We start from the raw sequence: 20,733 nt of genomic DNA, 5'->3' as shown, positions 1-20,733 counted from the left end.
ATCTTGGCCCCAGATGAGATACATCTACCCTCATCTCCTTCTCCACAAAAATTCTTGATGTGAACTGTCAAAAAGCCACTCTGGCAAATATAGGAGATTGCAAAAGGAATTAATACCTTTAGTTCTGTCTTGCTCAAGCCTAGAAACTCTTTTTTTACTGTGCACTAAAATGTTGGCAATGTCATTGATGAAAACTTCACTTTTGGTGAAGCATCTGAGGAAAGTTTTATCAACTCTTTTCTCTTCTGCATTATTGAACTCAGAAGAAGAATCATTGCCGAAGGGGTTTCAAATCCAATGAATTCCATCACAGTTTTCAGGCAAGTATTTTTCAAAATGAACAAAGTTCAGATGAATTCAATTATAGACAAAATTCTAAATTTTCATTTATAAAACACTGCGAACAAGGAGTCTCTTTCTCCTCCATCATTCATTTTTCTCTTTCAACGAAGACCTTTGAAGATCAGAACTTGGTCAATAATATGAATGAACTGAGTTTCACTTCCTTGCAGACACTTATTCAGTGAGTTTAATTTCTCAAAAATATCACAAAAATAAATAACCTTTAATAGAAACTCAGTGTCTTGAAAGCATTTAGCACTGATGCAATTTTCTTCTTGCACGTAAGAACAGACTTCTTGCTTAAGTTCAAAAATGCATGATAATACACTTCTCTTGGAAAGAAAACAAATGCTGATATAAAATAAAGAAAAAAAAGTATCTTTAGACTCCACATTGTGACACATTTGTCTAAAAGATCTTTCTGTGGGTAAGTTTTAATAAAGTTCACCACATTTATGACAGTTTGCAGTACTTGTCGCAGATTAATTCTCAAATGTTGCAAAACAAGTGCTTCTCTGTGGATAATGCAATGGATCCACATAATATCAGAAGTTTTGCCATGGATAAGTGCTTTTAGACCACTGTACCACCCTAACATGGATCATGCACCATCAGCACACATAGCGACACAGTGAGCCCTGTTAATTTGATTTTCTGTCATGAAGCTGTCCATTATTTTTAACAAATCTTTGCCTGCCGTACCTGTACTTATTTCCTTACAAAAATTGATCTTCAATCATTCTGTTACTTTTTTCATCAACAAATTGCACATAGCAAATTAAAAGAGCATCTCTAATGCTACCAACAATCTCATCAAGCTGAAAACCAAAATTCCTCACTCTAATTTCTTTTGTAATTCATTCACGAAGATCTCCAAAATCTTGAATTTGAAGACTAATTGTAGTGTCAAACAAAGGAATGGGTTAAAGCCATTTTGTCATAGACTCTTCAAGTATAATGGACACCCATGTCAATAACACATGGTAGATTTAGTTCTTCTGCAATCTTATGGGTTTTGTTACATTTTGCTGCTCAGTAACCTCGATTGTAGGACACTAGAAGTGCTTTATTTGAGACTTCTGCTGCTCAGAAAATCATGATTTTTTTGTTCTTTCATTTGATTTAGTTTTATAGAAAAATATTCTCTTGGTTCCACCACATTATTCTTATGAGCAATTTCTGAAAGACTCTTCAATATGCCAGGTAGCATACATTCAACAGAAAGTATTTTCAAACAAAAAGCATACTGTGGACACCCCTCATTCTTCACAACAGTGCACATGAAACCAAAACGTAAGTAGCTATTGTCATGTGTTCTATAATTGTATTTCCTATCTTTATCACTGCTTTTCTTGACTGCACAGCATCAAGGAGAGCTCCACCTACCAGCCCAAAGGAGCCAATGGGTCTGAAGATGGTTTTATAGAAAAAACCGAAACCGGTTACTCATTAAAACAGACATAACGTGATCAAGACTGAACTTTAATCTAAATATAACAATTAATTGATCACTGTATTCCAGAAATGTTTACCAAAATTAGACAATTTATTAACTGAAGGAAGAATACAAACCTGTGCCATGAGACTGAGTATAAAATTCATTCTTCATGTTAAACTAATTTCAATATAAACTTTTCAGACAATAATTTAAATTGTTCCCTTTTTATGCCTTCCTTTCACTTATTTATTTTACTTTATAACCCTTTAATGTTATATGATTTTTCTCTTAGTTACTGCATTACACTGAGTATTTAATTTTACACACAGTGCATAAAATGTAGATTAGACATGACCAGTCTTCTTAAAAGAAGGAACAAATTGTTCCACAATACAGATACTAGTGGGGAAAAAAACTAGTTATATTCATTTTATTGGTAAATTTCAGCAATTACTTTGTCAATTGCTTCAGAAAGTAAGCCAGCAAATAAATAACACGTAATTATACATTTATTTTTCTGTTACTTTATGAGAGCGCTGTTCATTATATTTCACATCATACTTACATTCCATTTTGCTACGACAGCAACAGAAACAAGCGTCACACCAGAACAACCTCACGAAGATAAATCAACACAAAACACTTTCAGCTTTCTTTGCAACTACACATGTCAAAAGCAGATAAACCACTGTTGGTACCTTGTTAACATGGGAGTCAAACAGATAAATCTCAAATGATAAGAGCTTTCTTAATGCACCTCTCACAAACTGATAACTACTCAAGTATCACTTGGCTTAAGATAAAGTCAGTCTGGATCATAACAGCCTGCTTTGATTTATGCCGTTCCTAATGTCTTTGTTGTATGTTTTCCTCAGCTACTTACAAAAAATGACTGGTAGAAATGTCTACACACAATATACTTACTTGGTCCCCAGGAAAAGGCTTGATGTTATACATAAAGAAATAACCAAAACTCCGCTAATGAGGATATACATATAAATTTTAGTTGACCAGCAAACATTTCACAAAGATACCACAATAAATACAATACCATCATTTATGTTCAACATGCCTAATAAAATTTTCATGAAAATAGTCCCCTTTTCTCAAAACAAATTTCACCATTACAATAGAAATGCAGACCTATATTTCTGCACTATCAGCTGTTGATTTGTGGTGGCCAGTCCACCATTATATCCTATAAAAAGAAAGAAAATACCATTTAATGTCATTAATAAAATTTCGGCAGACACAAGCTTTTTTTTTTTCTATGAACATCTAACACAAAAGTTTTTAAACATTTATATTCACCCATACAACTGACAGGCGCGCACACACACACACACACACACACACACACACACACACACACACACACACACCTGCCTATGCCTAGACATTGTCCCAGCTCGACATAAAACATTGCGTTTTGGCAGATGGTCTAGGACGGGGTGGGGGTTTTGTCGGGTGGAGGGTGAGAGAGTTGAGAGAGTTGAGAGAAAGGAAGAAGAGCTAAAGTGGGTAGCTAGTGGCTCAGAGGGCAGCACCAGGTTTGGTGGCCATGTGGGAGGGAGGGGTGACAAGTGCCCGCGCTACGCACGTGATGCAAGGGTGCCCGAGCCAGGCAGTGGGGTGCAAAGCATGACAATGATGATGTGGATTGGGAGGGGTGACCGGACAGAGGAAGGGGAAACTCTTGGGTGGAGTAAATTTACAGTTTGAATTGGACACTTGTATCAGCCTCTATTGAGATTAGATGATGGTAACCCTGTTTTACCAAAACCGGTCATTGTAAATAAAGGATTTACAAATGTGACTTTCTGAGTTGTCTTCCTTGAAGCTGAATATTTACAGAATGCTCCTATTTATTTTCCCTCCCTCAATATGCCAACATTGATTGATTTGCCCTGGAATCTGATTTCTGTTGTTTTCTCAGACTGGTTAGCTGATGCTATGTTTATAGTTCCTAATGCAGCTGATTGCATTTTTGCAAACAAGATGGAATCCTCAATTCAGTTAAAAAGAAGAAAACACATGGTGTTCTTGTAGTTCTTACTAATTATCTTTTTTGGTTATAGTAATTACTGTTTGAAATCTTTCTGTGATTTATTTGGTAATATTGTGTTTAACAATGTTGTATCTACCAATTTCTGTTAATTGTGATGTACTGGGAGGCCAAGATACCTTTAGAATTTTCAAAGCAAGATTATACTGTTAGCCTGGGAATTGGTAGTTTTGATCCCTTCTGCATATTCGTTTGGCTCAGTATATGGTAGGCATCCTACTATACCCCGATTGGGGAGGTGCCTGGTGGGGAACCAACTACTACATGTAGGCCTCTATCTTCTAAAAGTAAAGGAACTTTTGTATTCCAAGTTTCATATGAATCCTATTATCTCTCAAAATACAAACATTGGAATTGTTTCTACAAAATTCCATATTTACATACAAATACACAGTTAAAGATACAGTAAATCAGCCTGTTAAATTACAAACTTCACAAAATTAGCTGAATACCGGTAATGAGTTATTTATTTAGTTCCCTGTCACAGTTGTACATATATTCCTTAATGGAGACTATTTTCGAACTATTCATTATTGAACCACTCCGTACCCCAAAAAGAACATCATCAATGAAAAATATGAACATACCTCTTTATCATGTGATTGTAATATTCAAAAGTTTTGTTCTGTCTTTATGGGACACATTTCAACAGTCTGTCCTTGGCACAACTGGCTTCCATACAGTAGGTCAACTTAGTAAATGTGGTTGAGTGTACTTGATAGGTACTATCAGTGCTCAATATGTGTTCATGTATCGGTGTGACGCTGCTTATTTCAAATAGTACCTCTTAGTGTGTGCCTCTTAATTTCACAATTACATTTGCATAGAAACGTCACAAATTTTCCTATTGTAAAAGCTTTTAATATTATTCGGGGTTTATACGTGGACAAGGAAAAAAAAAATTCCCTGATTTTTCCCGGATGTCCCGGTGAAAAACACATTTTCTCCTGGGAGAAAATACACTTTTTCCATGTTAAGTGACAGTATACTTTGCATCGGAACTGTAAAACTTATCAATCCTTGGAATGGATATAGTTTTATACAGCACCATAGAATTTCTCAGCACTTTGGAAAACAAAACTCAGGGGGAAAAACATGTTTTGGAAGGATCTTTGATATGCAGTAACATTACACTGCATATTTTTGTATTATGAAAGTACAAATTTGAATTCCACCTACAGGAAAAGTTAATGGTTTAAGTTACTATACATACTGTTGCTACAAGGAAAGCAAAGCTTTCGAATATAATATTTGTCTCTAAGATTAATAAGCTACATGAGAAGCTATTCTTTCATACATAATGTAGATCTGTTTAGGGCATGTTACACTTTAAATTACATCGCACAAATACGCCAGTAAAATTTTTAATACCAATATAAATCTCTGATCTTCTGGACTCGAAATTCTTCTAAATGGCTCGTCATCAAAGAGTTGGATTTTTAAATGAGAGCAAACGCTCTGTGATTTAAGAAATTCATCATACATTCTCACACATAGTTCATCTTGCATAAAAGGAAATTTACTTTGAAAATAATGCTTTTCGAACCACAATTCACAATATTTTCCTACGACCTGTTAGAAATAGATTCATTTCAGCAGTTGCCAGAGTGCACCAGATAAAGAGGCATCACCGCGCTTGTGCAGCTATGGTGACGTAAGAAGCCTGTTTGTTTGTACGCGTGAAACATTTAAAGATCTTACTTACATAATGTCATGTAAGAAACAAGACATCAGAGGATGCCCCAAGAGCATCGGAATTTTGTGAACCATACTAAAATGCATAGTTCGCCTTAAAGCACATTTGTATGTACAGATTCCCAATGACGTAGGCCTCGACCTGATATTAAGTTTTTCGGTATGGTTTTTGGGATGTAAATTTTCTTGGAGTACCAAACTGTGGTATCTCATGTTTGGTTCTTTATTATGGCATTATGCCATATGTGCTAGATGGTGAAAATGTGCACCTGAAATGCAGCAAACAGTTGAAACTAGCCAATAGTGTGGTAAACACTTCATTTCAAATAAATTGGCTGCCTCAGTGGAAAAGATAAAAAAAAAGCTCAATTTCTTTAGCAAAGCGATTAATGCCTCACTGTCAGAAATGTGGAAATAAAATAAAATCTGAAACTAATAACATATTTTAGCCTTCCATAATTATGTGAATGTATTTTAATTCACTTGATAGCTCCCAGCCACAGAAATCCGTCTTGTTTTCATTTGACGTGAGAGCAGTAAAACGAAGAGGAAACAGAAAAATCACTAATTATAAACACGAGTGACATTGAGACTACACCCCCCACCACTACAACTCAGACTGCTCATTTTTTTAAATAACTTTTCAAAAATAAGTTCATTTTGTAGTGCACATCTTTCTGAAGAGTCTGATACATAAAACGTATATCTTCGAGGAAATGCAAGATATGTTATTTGGTCTTTAAGTGTGCCGAAGTGCAGTGCCACGCCTCTTCAAACAGCATTCTTATACCGCACGTCACTGTATTCCGCTCTGTGGAACTCAAATGTGTATATTTTGCAACGGATGTCATCAAACTATTTCAGGACAGTGGAAATTAAAATGTCCTGTAGTGTCTCTCCTGCTCCCATTTGGCCGGTTTGACATCCTGCCTCTCTAAAAAATAAAAAAAAAAAAGATGCAATTAATACCTGATGGGATTATTCGTAACCGGGAGAACAAGAACTCTTCAGAAAATCTGGATTCTTTATTGCCTATTAGCTAATAACTTTCTCTTCTGTGTGACATAAAAGACAGGCAAGACAGTACACATTTCTTCAATCCTTAGGTCCTAGCGATTTTTCTCTCTAATCTCGCTGCAGCTTTACATGGCATGCTTTCCTTTCTGCGAAAGAATTATTACTTCATCAAAGTTCGTCAAATGTTTTGCTACATGAAAAATCGAAATGTCATCTAATATTGAAAAAGCTGTTAATACAAATAGTACCAAAGACTGGTGTGGTTTCTCGATCTCATTACGTTTCTTTTGTCATAGTGTGCTGGATTAAACAAAATAGGCCTTTCCAATATTGCAGCAATTGTAACACACACCAAATAAGCCAGACTGCTTTGGCAATAATGATCATTTTTATAGTACAAAAATATAATTGACGAAGTACCAATACGAAATACCTATTTGATCTACTACAATCAAAAAGCTTTATGTTAGGAAATAGTTTCACATTTCATTCATATGCTACAGTTTCTCCGTTTCTTCTCCTTCCTCGCTCTAACAATCAATCTTGTCATCACTAATTCTGTAACTATTCCTACCACTGTCAAAACTCATTCTCCAGTTAACTTTACTAACCCTGCCACAATCACGGGTTTATATCCAGCAATTATTCTCCAGGTAGGCGTTATTACATGTTCGTACAATGCGTTTTCCATGCTACTCCCATAATGGAATGTAAGCGGCTGCTAGCCGGGGACTACAACTGGCCCTGTCTAGTGTAGCGATCTGGCCAAAAATTTTCTCTCAGAATTTCACTTTCTTGGATACACTGAGAAGATAATACATAATCTTTCTAACTTGTTATTCCTGTTAGTCGTTTATTTCCACTCTGGTAATCTGAATCTAAGGATTTCGCTAGTAATTATAACAACGCTGAACATTTTCAAAGCAAATCAACCAGGTAAACAAGCAGCAGTTGGCATTCACCAATTCGGCTTTATTCTGCTCACCTCGTACAGTCCCGTCCCGTTCTGTCTGCAGGAAAGTTCATTTCTAGATGTAACAAGGATTCCACTGGCAGAGACATCACGTACACTATGTCCAAAAACCAGCAGGGGTGCATTTCAAAAACATATGAATAATCGATAGACCGACGTGCGCTGGATGCTAGGTGCTTTGTGAAACAAGGTTTTTTTCCCTGAAGAACATAGATTTGTCCCCTCCCCACGAAACTGCTGTCCCGTTCAGATACTACGGTTTGCAACCCCCCCCCCCCACTAATTCCGGGCCTGCTGCGCACGCGTGAATCTGGCAGCTTGGGCGCGCCAGTAAAATTTTTACAGGTACCCCATGTGGCTGGTTGCTGCTATTGCTGCTTACACAGTCAACAGCCACATTTCTGTAGCCAGAAGCAGGAGAAGGTATTACTCATATGCGACTCAACTGCGCATGTGCATGAGACCACTTGTAACTGCTTAAACGAATCTAATGTAAACAGTTGTGACGTCACGCTCATAGGATGCAATTTGTTGTTATGAAGCATTACATAGTGTTCCTAAAGCCTTTGACACATTTTGCTGTTGGCAGATGCTTGTACATGCACTGTGTTATTTTATATGGCGCATTTCCTTTTAAGTTTTATTTTCGTTTTCTTCTCTCGTTCATGTTTTAATGCTGCAGTATTATTCTGCAGTAGCAGGATACAGTAATATCCTTTGTTAGAGTATTGGTTCGCACTAGTCAAAATTAGAAAAATTTAACTGAAAACTAAAACAATGAAAAATTCCAGGAATTCTAAAAATTCTCAGGTTCTCCCTGTTTTCTCCCGGATAAAAAAATTCCTGGGTTTTTCCCGGATCTCTCTGTTGTCCTGGGTTGTATACACCCTGTTATTCCAATTTTCATAAAGAGTAACTGTGAAAACTCCAGGCTGGAATATCAACAATATAAGGAAGAGATAAGATTAGTATTGACCATAAAGATGACGTGTTAAGTTGCGGACAGGCACAACAAAAAGACACTTACCCATTAGCTTTCGACTACAGCCTTTGTCAGGAAATAAAATGCACATTCATTCACACAAGCAAGCACACCTCACACACACACATAACCGCCATCTCCGGCAGCTCAGACTGGAATGCATTCTGGAAGCTAAAGTGTAAGTGTCTTTTCATTGAGCCTGTCTGCTACTTAACATGCCATAGAGGAGGAGATTAACATTTGACATACTGTCAACACGGTCATTAGAAATGGAGCACAACCTTGGATTAGGGAAGGATGGAGAAGGAAGCCAGCCACGCCCTTTCGAAGGATCCATACCAGCACTTGCCTTAGGCAATTTAAGGAAATAACGGAAAACCTAAATCAGGATAGCCAGACACAGGTTTGAGCCACCATCCTCCCGAATGCGAGTCCACTGTGCTACCTGCACTACCTCGGTCATCCTAACGGCAAATAGGAATCTATGTTTTCCTTATATTGTTTAACAGAAATTGTAACATTAAATATTTGATTAAAAATTAAAATCTTATCTGTAGCATTATAGTACTGGCAACAGCCCCAGGCACTGCCAGAATTGAAAATTTTATAATTTTTATTTTAAAAACTCTTGAATCATTCCAAATTTTGTAGAAAAACCGCACTGTATAATTGGTAAAAATATTAAAACTTTGCACTGTGTTAACAACAGCATCATGCATTTCCACAAAAATACTTGCAGCCTTCAGATCATTGTGCTTTGGCACTATGACTGTCAGTTAACTGGTGTACTGTCCAAAAGTTTCAAATTTCATAAAAGCTTCCATTATTTGAAACAGAAATGAAATGAGAGTTATGTATTCTCGAACAAATGCCAATAGTGAATCATTTAAACAGAAGTTTAGACACAGATTCTCAAAATATAAACACAACAAGAATCCACTTTAAGGGTACAAATTTTAACAAGCAGTACTAAGAAGGATTTCAGACAACAGGCCATTTGAGGTATAGATTACAACATCGATCATGTCCCAATTTTAATACTAGATTTAAGGAACATATCGGTCTGAACAAAAAGACTGCTTTTGGGCTTCATTAGTGAAACATACAGTCCATAGTTTTGAAAGTACTATGAAAATTTTACTCACAGTGCCTAAGGGGGTGGAATTAGATATATTAGAGGAATGGGAAATGTATAAATGGAAGGTGAAGGACCTCGTCAAATTAATAAATAAGCGGTCCTTCTCTACTTTATTTAATGAGGTCAGGGTGTATAAGCAGACAAGAAAAAAGTTCCCAGATCTCATAGTTAAAAATAAATTTTTTCCATGTGAAAATACACTTTTCCCCAGGTGAAAATACACTTTTTCCACATTAAGCAACAATATATATTCCCTTGGAGCTGTAAAACATACAAATCCTTTGAATGGTAAACGTATGATATAATGGCATAGGACTTCCTGGCACTTTAGGAAATGAAAGCCAGCAAAAAACAACACATTTTGGATAGCACTTTGATGTGCAGCAATAAGTACATTGCATATTTTTGTATTACAAAAGTATAAATATGAATTCCACCAGTTACAGCATGGTAACTTTGAAAGCAATGAAACTGAGATTGCGACACCCTTTTGTCAGCCAATCATAGCTCATGTTATGTGATTCACCAGCCAATGACAGCAGATATTCAGAAAATAGGACTTGTAAAGTAGTCTGCCGCTAGCAACATCACTGTTAAGTAGTGTGAACACACAAGTTAATGGTTTAAATTAATATACATTTAGTATAGCTACATGACAAGCCAAGCTTTTACCTACAATACTGGATGTCTGAGGCTGTGGCTAGGCAGGATCCTAATAGCACAGCTTAAATTGCAGCAGCTGAATACTTCTGACAAGCACAATTATAAATTTCACTGCTGTGCACTGAACATTTTGTATATTACCTGGCTGAATAAATGTTCTGACGAGCACTTCATCTTTTCCATAGAAAAGTCCAGTATGTGTGGAATTGCTCAAGGATTCACCACACTTTTTTAAAGGATAATTATACTTTTTGCCGTCACTGTCACATAATTTTTAATCTATGAAAGAACCAAAATAAGTATGAAAAACTAACATTCAAGCTCGGTCTTTTTTAGCATGTTACCCTTTAAGATATATCAGACACAAATATGCCAATAAGTTTTAAATAATGGCATAAATGGCTGGTCTTCTGGGTGCAAAATTTTTCTCAGTGGCTGGTCCTCACAGCGTTATGTTTTGAATGAGAGTCAAATGCTCTGTCATTTAAGAAACTCATAATATAATTCGTCTTTTGTAAAAAGGAAATTTACTTTGAAAGTAATGCTTCTCAAATGACTAATCTCAATACTCTTCCTGCAACTTGTTATAAATGTAAACAGTTGTGACATCACACTCATCAAAAGCAGTTTGTTGTTACAAAGTATTGCACAGGCTTCTTCCTAAAGCCTTTGACATATTTTGCTGTCGGCAGTGGCTTGTGTGTGCAGGCTGTTTTATTGTAAATGGCACATTGCCTATGCAACTACAATTTTATTTTGTTGTTATTCCCTCATTTATGTTTTTTTGCTGAAGTATTTTTCGGCAGCAGTGTGACAAACTAAAATTTTTTGTTGGAGTATCAGTTCTTACCAGTCAAAATTACAAAAATTTAACTGTAAATTAAATCAATAAAAAATTCCCGGGATTCTAAAAAATTCCCATGTTTTTCTCAGATCAAAAAATTCCCAGATTTTTCCCGGATTTCCTGGGGCATACACATCCTGTAGGTGAAATAATTTAATATAGCAGCCAGCTGATGGCCATAAATAGAGAGGGTCAAAACCTTTTCAGAGATCAGATCACAACTGGTCACTAACTCTTTTTCATGACTCAGCACTCACCATTCACTTACAGAAATAAGTAAAAGGAAGATGCATCGTCTTTTTAACTCAAGTCACTAATCGTGTATTTTTATCTGATTTGGTCCTGTTTTGAAAGAACATATAAGAAGGAGTAATAATTGTTCTGGCATAACCACAAGTGCCTGAACGAAGATGAAGAACGCAAGAGAAGACAAGGCAATGAAACGACGTCGGCCAATGGTGTGCTGATTAGGACTGCACCATGACAGGAGCGGCCTCTACAAGAGGAGAATATAAGCGCCGCTCCTGCCAGCCTCGGCTGCTCAGTATTCGCTCAGCATCAGCTCAGTATTGGGACAGTATTCACAGAGTATTAGCACAGCCTAGCAGAGAGTGCTAAAAATAGAAGTTATTAGTGATCCACAAACTGTGTGTCAAACTTGCATAAACATCATATATAGCAGAGGACTCGGATTTATGTTGCACGTTGCCCATTGTTTGCGACACCATTGTTATTTCAAAGTTAAGTATTGTCAATCTGCTTTATTCATCGTCATTTTCATCATTATTGACTCGAAAGTCGCCGATGTGGCATCACCTAGAAAGGACTTGCAGTACGGCGGTCGAACTCCCCCGAATGGGGCCTCCCCGCCAACAATGCCATAAGATCATTTCATTTCATTTAAATGAAGTAAAACTACTAAAGTTATTTGCTTGAATTGTTGTATAGCATTCAGAGAATGCAGCATCCCTTAGGCATGCTGCAAGAAATGAGTGGGCAAGTCCCCACATTTGGCGATGAGTATCCTCTGAACCCAGTGCCCGATGGCCACGAACTTTTCGTTTATATTGTGCTTGCACCTTAATTCTCTCTTGTCTTTACTTTGCAGGGGTGCTTAATTGCTTTAACAGTTTCTTGTCATTTTTGCTAACCAGTATTTTCAGGCTGTCATTGCACAAATTTTCTTTTCTTGTCCTTATTTTACTTGCTTGCCTTATCTGGTTTTGCATTTGTCACTTCCAATATGCCGACACAACCTGTCTCGCCCCACGGTGAGGCGCCATAAACGCAAGTGTTAGATGCCACACAGCTAATGCAGATGTTTCAGTTCCAGATGCAGCAGATTTCTGCATTACTCAACACAGTGCACCAGCTACTGGCCAACGCTGTGCGCCTGCCTGAACGAGCACCGCCTACTACAGCTGCTATACCACCTTTTAGACAATTTCTTGAACAAGAAGAGGAATGGCTCGAGTGGTTGTCCCAGTTCGAAGCCCATACCCTCGCCCCGCAAAATGTACCAGGTACTGTGAAACTTCCATATCTGTTATCCACGGTAGAAAGTGCACTGTTCAGATTAATTCAAAACTCTGAGTGAAATGTCTAATGAACAAGTAATCACTTCATTAACTAACTATTACAGCCAACAACTGAATGTGGCAGCAGCTAGGTATCAATTCTTTAACTGCACAAAACGGTCAGAACAAACTTACCATGAGTGGGTAACAGATTTGCAGGGTCTGACAAGGAAATGCAAATTCAAATTTTCTTGCGCTGCTTTACATTCAGATGTTAAGTTCATGATGTGAATGTGTACAGTGTGCTCGATGTCAAACTCAGAGAACAGATTTTGAAACAGTCCGATCCATCATTTCAGCAAGTAGTACAAATACTAGATCAGTACGATTCCGGTGCCTTGTCGGCTCATACAATTGAGCAGCCAGGTTGGGTCACTTGCTTGCGTTCATGCCATTCCATACCGGTGGCTTGCACTAGCCACACCGAGTAAACCACCTTCCACGTCGTGTAAGCAGTTCACTAAACAGGTGAACAGAATAAAGTCTTGCCCTCGGTGTTATTCACGGCACAAACGCCAAGACTGTCCCTCCCGACAAGCTCAGTATTACGCTTGTGGTAGGAAAGAACATGTGCAATCCGTATGTTTGCAACAGAACAAACTTAAGAATTCAGCGCATTCACAAAACTCTCACACAAGGCCCATGTCATTAATGCAGTATAGTCAAAGTCTGCAACAGGAGTTAGAAAATCTAGCAAGCGTACAGTTTCTTCAGTAATACGCCAGTCAAACAGACTGTTTATTCATTTACTTATTTGTGGGAAATGTGTGAAATTTCAGTTGGACATGGGTGCCTCAGTCACATTGCTTAATCATCGCACATATGAACTGTTAGGCCCCCACACCTGTCTAAAACTAGCACGCAACTGAAGGCTTATAATGGACAAGACATTCCCATTCTCGAAAAATATGCTTTGCCTGCCATGTAACACATATACGAACAGTGATTTTTACAGTGCTACAATAACGCGAGTGTGACAACATATATGGGCTTTCTTCTTTCGATTTGTTTGGCTTTAATATTCAGGACAATGTGTTGTCACTGTCTGCATTCAATGCAAAAGACAGTGTAGCTAGCTTGCCAAATGAATTCCTGGAACTCTTTTCTGAAGTTTTAGGCAAGGCTAATAATTTTATTGCACATATGCTGAAAGACAATGCCCAGCCAAAATTTTGCCAGGCCAGAACTGTTTCCACTGAATTACGGGACAAAGTCACGGCTGAACGAATTTTAAGATAACAGAGTTATTGCGGCCTTATCAGCTAGTCAATGGTTTTGCTCCCCAAACCTTCAGGCCACATTTGCCTCTGTGTTTACTTTAAGTCTACAGTCAACCCACAAACTGTCATTGATACTTATCCACTGCCACGTCCACAAGACCCCATTGCCAAATTAGGCGCTGGACGCTACTTTTCAAAAATTGATTTGCACAACGCATTTCTTCAAATACTGCTTGCTCTCAAAAAGTGTGTGTAGTACATACTCATTTGGGCTTGTTTAAATATATGCATTTGCCTTTTGGCAGTGCTTCCGCACCCACCATTTTCCAACGGTATTTGGAATAGCTAACTGCGCAAATACCAAACTGTTCAAACTATTTGGACAATATTTTCATAGCGGGTTGTACACCTGAAGAACATATTGCAAATTTACATGCTTTGTTTTATGTGTTATCTGATGCAGGACTAAAGTGTAGACTGGACAAGTGTGATTTTATTAAACCTGAGTTGAAATATGTTGGTCATGTCATAAACAGTCAAGGTGTACATCCTCTTCAGTCATATTTGTTAGGCATACGAGACTTGCCAGTTCCTTGCAATATCACAGAACTCCACTCAGTATTAGAGAAAATGAACTATTATATTCAGTTCATACCAAATGCTGCACAAATCGCAGCTCCTTTGCAACGCCAGAATGTCTCCTTTGTTTGGACAGATGAGTGCCAAGTAGCTTTTCAAAAATATAATGATGCATTGCTCAGTGATCGATGCTTAGTTCACTTGTATTGCAAGTTGATGCCTCCTCTTATGGAATTGGTGCAGTGCTTCCGCACAGAACTGGTGATAAAGACAGACCTATTGCTTTTGCTTCAAAAGTGTTGTCCAAAGCTCAGTGTAACTATTCACAAATTAAGAAAGAGCCATTGGCTATTGTGTATGGTGTTAACAAATTCCATCACTATTTGTATGGCAGAAAATTCTACTTACTAGTGGATCACAGGCCTCTGCAGTCCTTGTTTCATCTGATGAAACTGGTTCCAGTACAAACTCCCAAAAATTGCAAAGATGGGCTTTGTTGTTGTCTACTACCAGTACGAGATTGGGTATCGTCCGTGGCTCAACATGGTAATGTGGACGCACTTTCATGTCTTCCGATTGGCCCTGACACAGACTTCGATGCTTCTGCTTCATCTTGTTGTGATACCAATGCTCAGGATTCTGAATTGCTGCAATCATTTCCGCTGAACTATAAGAAAATTGCACAGGCAACGGACACCGATTCTGATTTGAACATTTTGCACCAGTATATTCGCACATCTTGACCTCACTCAGTGAATATCACAGAAAACCCTGTAGTGCGCCGATACTTTGCATGTCGGCATAGCCTCGCTGTACAGAAAGATGTCATTCTTGTTCAAAATACCAGTGGACAGTCATATGCTGATTCTTAAAGTTTTGCAAAAAGAAGTGTTTCAGTTACTTTACCAAGGATGCTGGGGGATTGTTCGTACAAAACAGTTAGCAAGTCGACACTGTACTTGGCAGGGTATGGATGCCCAAATCGAACAGATGACATCACAGTGTCACACGTGTGCAGAAAATCAGTCCACTCTGCCACAAAAGTTCTTTTGCTTGGCCTAAGTCGCAATCACTGTGGCAATGTGTGCACATAGACTTTGCGGGCCTTATTTGGAACACTGGTTGGTTGATTATGGTTGACTCATATAGCAAGTTTCCTTTTGCTGTGCAAATGAACTCGACAACGTCACGTAGCACAATTCAGGTGTTGTCCTCTACTTTTTCCTTCAATGGTTTACCTGAAATCATAGTGTCAGACAAGGGACCTCAGTAAACATCAAATGAATTTGGTACATTCTGTGAACGCAATGGCGTACAGCATCTAACTAGTGCACCATTCCATCCACAGTCAAATGGTGAAGCAGAACGTTTTGTCAGAATGTTCAAGCAGCAGATGACCAAACTTTGCTCCGCACACACCAGGAATCAAGCATTGCAACTGTTTGTCGCCTCATATCGTTCGCACCCATGAGATGGACCATCACCGGTGGAATTGCTTCACGGCCGCCGCTGTTGGACACTGCTCCACCCTCCTCAGCATCCGGCACCAAAGGAAGACTGCAATTATCACTTCACGCCACATGATATTGTCTTTTACATGGTTTTTGGCGGCAGCAGATGGTGGGCACAAAGCGAGATCGTCTGTCCGCTTGGAACTTGCATGTATCTTCTTTCAGGTCCAGAAGGTTTGCAGCACCGCCATCAAAATCAACTTCGCCACTGTCATGTTTCGATGATCTTTCAGTGTCTGTTCCCCCAGATTCAGGGGTCCAGGACAGCACAGCCACAGCAGCTGCCAGAGGGCGTCATAACAGCACTGCAAGATGACCCCTTGGAGATGGAGCCTTCACCTCCTCCATCTCCTCTTGTCCTACCGATGGAGCTGGACCCACCCATCATGTGGTTCATGGCAGCAGGAGGTGGACATGTACCCTTCTGGCCATTTTCCAGGGGCTGTTTCCACCAGAGTGCAGGCCAGATGGCGGAGTACGGCCGGGAGCTTGATGTCCCCTGCAGCCACAACTTCCGGCCCGATGTTGGGCCCACACTCCTGCCTCCCCCACCATGATCGCACTCCCTACACGACGACGGTCCCTCACTTGGGGGAGGGGGATGTTCTGGCGTAACCACAAGCACTGGAACGAAGGTGGTGAAACAACGTAGGCCAATGGTGTGCTGATTAAGACCACACCAAGACAGGAGCGGACTCTACAAGAGGAGAATATAAGCGCCGTTCCTGCCAGTCTCGGCCACCCAGTAATCGCTGAGTATCGGCTCACTATTGGGACAGTATTCGCAGATATTAGTGTGGCCTAGCAGAGAGTGCTACAATAGAAGTTATTAGTGATCCACAAACTGTGTGTGAAACTTGCATGAACATTATATAGCAGAGGACTCGGATTTATGTTGCATGTCGCCCATCACTTGCAACAACATTGTTATTTCAAAATTAAGTACAGTCAATCTGCTTCACTGAAATAAAACTACTAATGTTATTTGCCTGAATTGTTGTATAGCATTCCGAGAATGCAGCATCCCATAGGCATCCTATACAAGACGAATGGGCAAGACCCCATGATAATTTTGTGGTATGTCCCTAGTAATTTTCAGATACAAAAGTTTTAAATTTTGTCTGCAGCAAAAATTATTAACATTACAACAAAATCCTAAATATTTTTATCAAGTAGAAAATATTTAAGAATAAAGACTGAGTCTTGTTATATTTTAACACTTTTATTGAAAAAACAACATAAAAATTATACCCAGTGTAACTGAAATGTATGTGGTCATCATTTACAGTCAGGATTGCCACGTATTTTCCCACAAAGGAAAAATTAATCAGTCTTGTCATTTATAAATAAAATTTAACCCATTTTAATCAATGAGAGAGTGTCTTTCTCTTCTCAGTGCACTTTTGTCCTGCTTTTGAAAATATTTGTTCACAGGCCACTGACGTTGCTGTCACACACAACACTTTTAGAACCAGTTGATGCAGTGCTGGCCACAGCAATTTTATTGTTTCCTACAGTGCTGGCCACAGCAATTTTCTTGTTTCCCAGCAGTTTAAGGAATTGCTATTTCTAGGCAAATATCCCTCCACTAAATATTTTTCCAGTTTGACAATTGCCACACTTTCTGGGATGTGACTTGCTTGAAGCTGACTAATAGTTTCATTACACTCCTCCAAGACTGAGGAAGTCTCATGTGTCACAGTGTTAACTGGTTGAGAAATGATCTATGTTTTTTCTTGTTGAACAGCCAACACTTTCATTTCTGCAATATCCTTCATGTAGCAGCCCTGAAATGTTTTACCCTCTGAAAATCCTTGCCTTTGAATTGAGGGTCCAGTAACATCGTCTGACTAATCAGTTCGTTGCAGGAGGTAACCCCAAATCACTCTGATATCCCTTTAAGCAAGTTATCAACCAATGATTCTATTTCTTGAGGATATTCTGTATTTTTGTCTTAAAAGATTTTAGTTGCCATTCCATTAATCTCGGCAAGATTTTCATCTTTAAAAGTGAGACTGTTTGAGGACACTTCTTTGGTTACATCATCGAAAACTTTCAAAATCCTTAAAGCCTGTTGCATTATCTCCCAGTCTGTACCGTCTTTAAGTTTAGGGTGATTGATTTTCCATGTAAAATACTGAGGCAAGAAATTATGGGATCTTTATTTAAAGTAAATCTTGCAACATTTCGTAAGTAAGAGTTCCATCTAGTTGGGACATTTTATTTCAATTTCAGTAGGTCTTTTTTTAAATTTTCTTGCATTTCAGCAACTTTGCTTAAAGCAAAGAATCTCTCCTTGAGAAACATAACAACTCATTTGATCTCGTCAACGGTTTTCTGTATGGACTTCTGAACTGTGTGTTGCACAGTGTCGTTGAAAGAATGTGCAAAGTGTGGGGTATGTGGAAGTTTCAGAAGCATGGCAATTAATTTGAGTACAATAGTGATTTTGAAAGTGATATTATATTTGGGATAACAGACTTTACCCAGTTTGTGATGTTTTCTGCAGTGTGCCTGTCTTAGAATTGTGAACACTCTAAAAGGTATGATTTTAGTTAAGAACAAGATGCTTCTGTAGCCATCGAAGTTCAAGAAAATGAAGCAGAAATTGCTGGATTAATGAAAATGTGAAACATTCCATAAAGTGCAGATGATTACATTTGAAGTGATGATTCAAATGGTTCAAATGGCTCTGAGCACTATGGGACTCAACTTCTGAGGTCATTAGTCCCCTAGAACTTAGACCTAGTTAAACCTAACTAACCTAAGGACATCACAAACATCCATGCCCGAGGCAGGATTCGAACCTGCGACCGTAGCGGTCCTGCGGTTCCAGACTGCAGCGCCTTTAACCGCACGGCCACTTCGGCCGGCTGAAGTGATGACTTTCTGTCAACTTGCTCCACTTTTACTTCAGCAATAGAAATCCGCAACACGGAGGATGATGAAGAAGGAACAAAGGAAGAAGAAGATGAGCAAAATGAAGTCCCTAGAAAAATTAATATGCCTGAAGAAGTCATTGCATGCATAAACGATGTTATGCAATTGGCAGCACACACAAATTCTCCCAACTTGTTGGAACTATTGTATGTAGCAAAAAATTGCCTAGAAAAAACAATTCTGAACAGAAAGTTAAAAAAAGTTTCCCTCCTTGATATGTGACAAAAAAGATAAATACAAAGCAAATAAACATGGGAATAATATGTATGTACATACAATAATAAACTAATTTAAAGTTTAGTAAAAATTGGATGTGAAGGGTTATTTATCAATCAGTGTAATAGTCCAGTGTTCTGTTGTCCAATATACAGTAACTGAATATCTACTGTGCTGGAGTGAAGATACGTAAATACAGTATATGCATAATTAAAAAATTTTACTGTACTTTTGTGAATGATATCAGACAAATTTTACATAGCCCAGTGAGTTTTGTGTAATCCGGAAACTTGTCCAATTTTGAAAATTATTTTAGTCGCAGGCAATTCTGTTTTGAGCAAGTTTTACTCTATTAAAAAAAAAAAAAAAAATTCTTATTGGTTGTTGTAAATGAAAAGCAGTTGAGGGTGAGGCACCACAAAAAGAATTAAATCAGGACTTGGTCCAGAACCTGACAACACGGATGGGCTGGATACAGCTTGAGACGCAATTTGCCTTTCCGGGAAGACACCTTCACCCAAGGTGTAAGCAGACGTCATTGAGGACAGTTCACGTGAAATGATTTCTCAAATTTCTGCATCAACTGATGGTGATCTTGATTGGTTTCCTGGCCCACATCATTCCAGAGGTACTGTGAGATGCTTTGATTTTAGATGGCTCTTCAGGTTTCATGACAAGCCAGAAGCCATGGCAGTTATTTCCTGACAGTAGCAGCATTTTCCTTTTTCTTCCATTTTGGTAAAATGGTACCAAACCTCACTCATAATTCTTCTATACAAAGACAATGTGGATGACATACTGTTGCACAGCACTAAAAAGTACACTGGTAAAATTAAAATATTTACTATTAACATACTCTCGGTCGGGCACACAGTTTTAATCTGCCAGGAAGTTTCATATCAGCGCACACTCCGCTGCAGAGTGAAAATCTCATTCTGGATCTCATTTTAAATTGCAAAATTGTAAAGCGATAACAAACATACATGCCGTACATTCTATAATCAGAAGTTATCAAGTAGGATGTAGAATGTTATGATCTGCAAAATCTAGACCTACAATCATGAAGTTCATATCATATATGAAATGGTCTGAAACAGTCATAGTGATTAAGAAACTCATGAAGACAAGCCTGAAAATATGAGAAGATTTCACTGCTGAGAGACAAAAATTTTGAATAATATGATATCCAAATTTGGGCTACATAGTGTGTGGACAAGAGATGGCAGGATAATGGTGAGGATAAAGGCTGGAAAAAAGCAGTGCAAATGAACTCTAAAGCCTGTGCTGTAGGAGCTACAAACTTTTCTACTGATGCAGCCACTAGTTCTACCAGTGCATCTGAACTGTTAATGGAGAACATACGTGATCATCACTTTCAACTCATTTCAACGAGCTCCATCACATATTTCAGAATATCGGCATCCATGTCTTTCACATAATGAATGTGGACACCGGGCTCAAGCCAAGTATGCTCTCCAGTTACCTAAATATACACTCCACTGTCCTAAGACACTACAGAAGTAACAGATGAGC

General features: G+C 38.4%; 2 protein-coding genes across 2 annotated transcripts in view; both read right to left on the bottom strand.

Moving 5' to 3' along the window:
* LOC126252817 (D-threo-3-hydroxyaspartate dehydratase-like) overlaps window positions 1-2,756 on the bottom strand; it is a 135,971-nt gene extending 133,215 nt beyond the window's left edge. The window contains exon 1 of the mRNA XM_049953759.1: window positions 2,346-2,756. Coding sequence (XP_049809716.1) covers window positions 2,346-2,352 — 7 coding nt within the window. The 5' untranslated portion in view covers window positions 2,353-2,756. The remainder of the gene's footprint in view (window positions 1-2,345) is intronic.
* A 6-nt stretch (window positions 2,757-2,762) lies between these two features.
* Window positions 2,763-20,733, bottom strand: part of LOC126252816 (tRNA pseudouridine synthase Pus10) — a 76,897-nt gene continuing 58,926 nt past the window's right edge. The window contains exon 9 of the mRNA XM_049953757.1: window positions 2,763-2,978. Within this exon, the coding sequence (XP_049809714.1) occupies window positions 2,940-2,978 (39 nt within the window). The 3' untranslated portion in view covers window positions 2,763-2,939. The remainder of the gene's footprint in view (window positions 2,979-20,733) is intronic.

Source organism: Schistocerca nitens, chromosome 4, assembly GCF_023898315.1.
Source record: "Schistocerca nitens isolate TAMUIC-IGC-003100 chromosome 4, iqSchNite1.1, whole genome shotgun sequence".
NCBI lineage: Eukaryota > Metazoa > Arthropoda > Insecta > Orthoptera > Acrididae > Schistocerca > Schistocerca nitens.
This window is presented reverse-complemented; position numbering and strand designations above follow the sequence as displayed.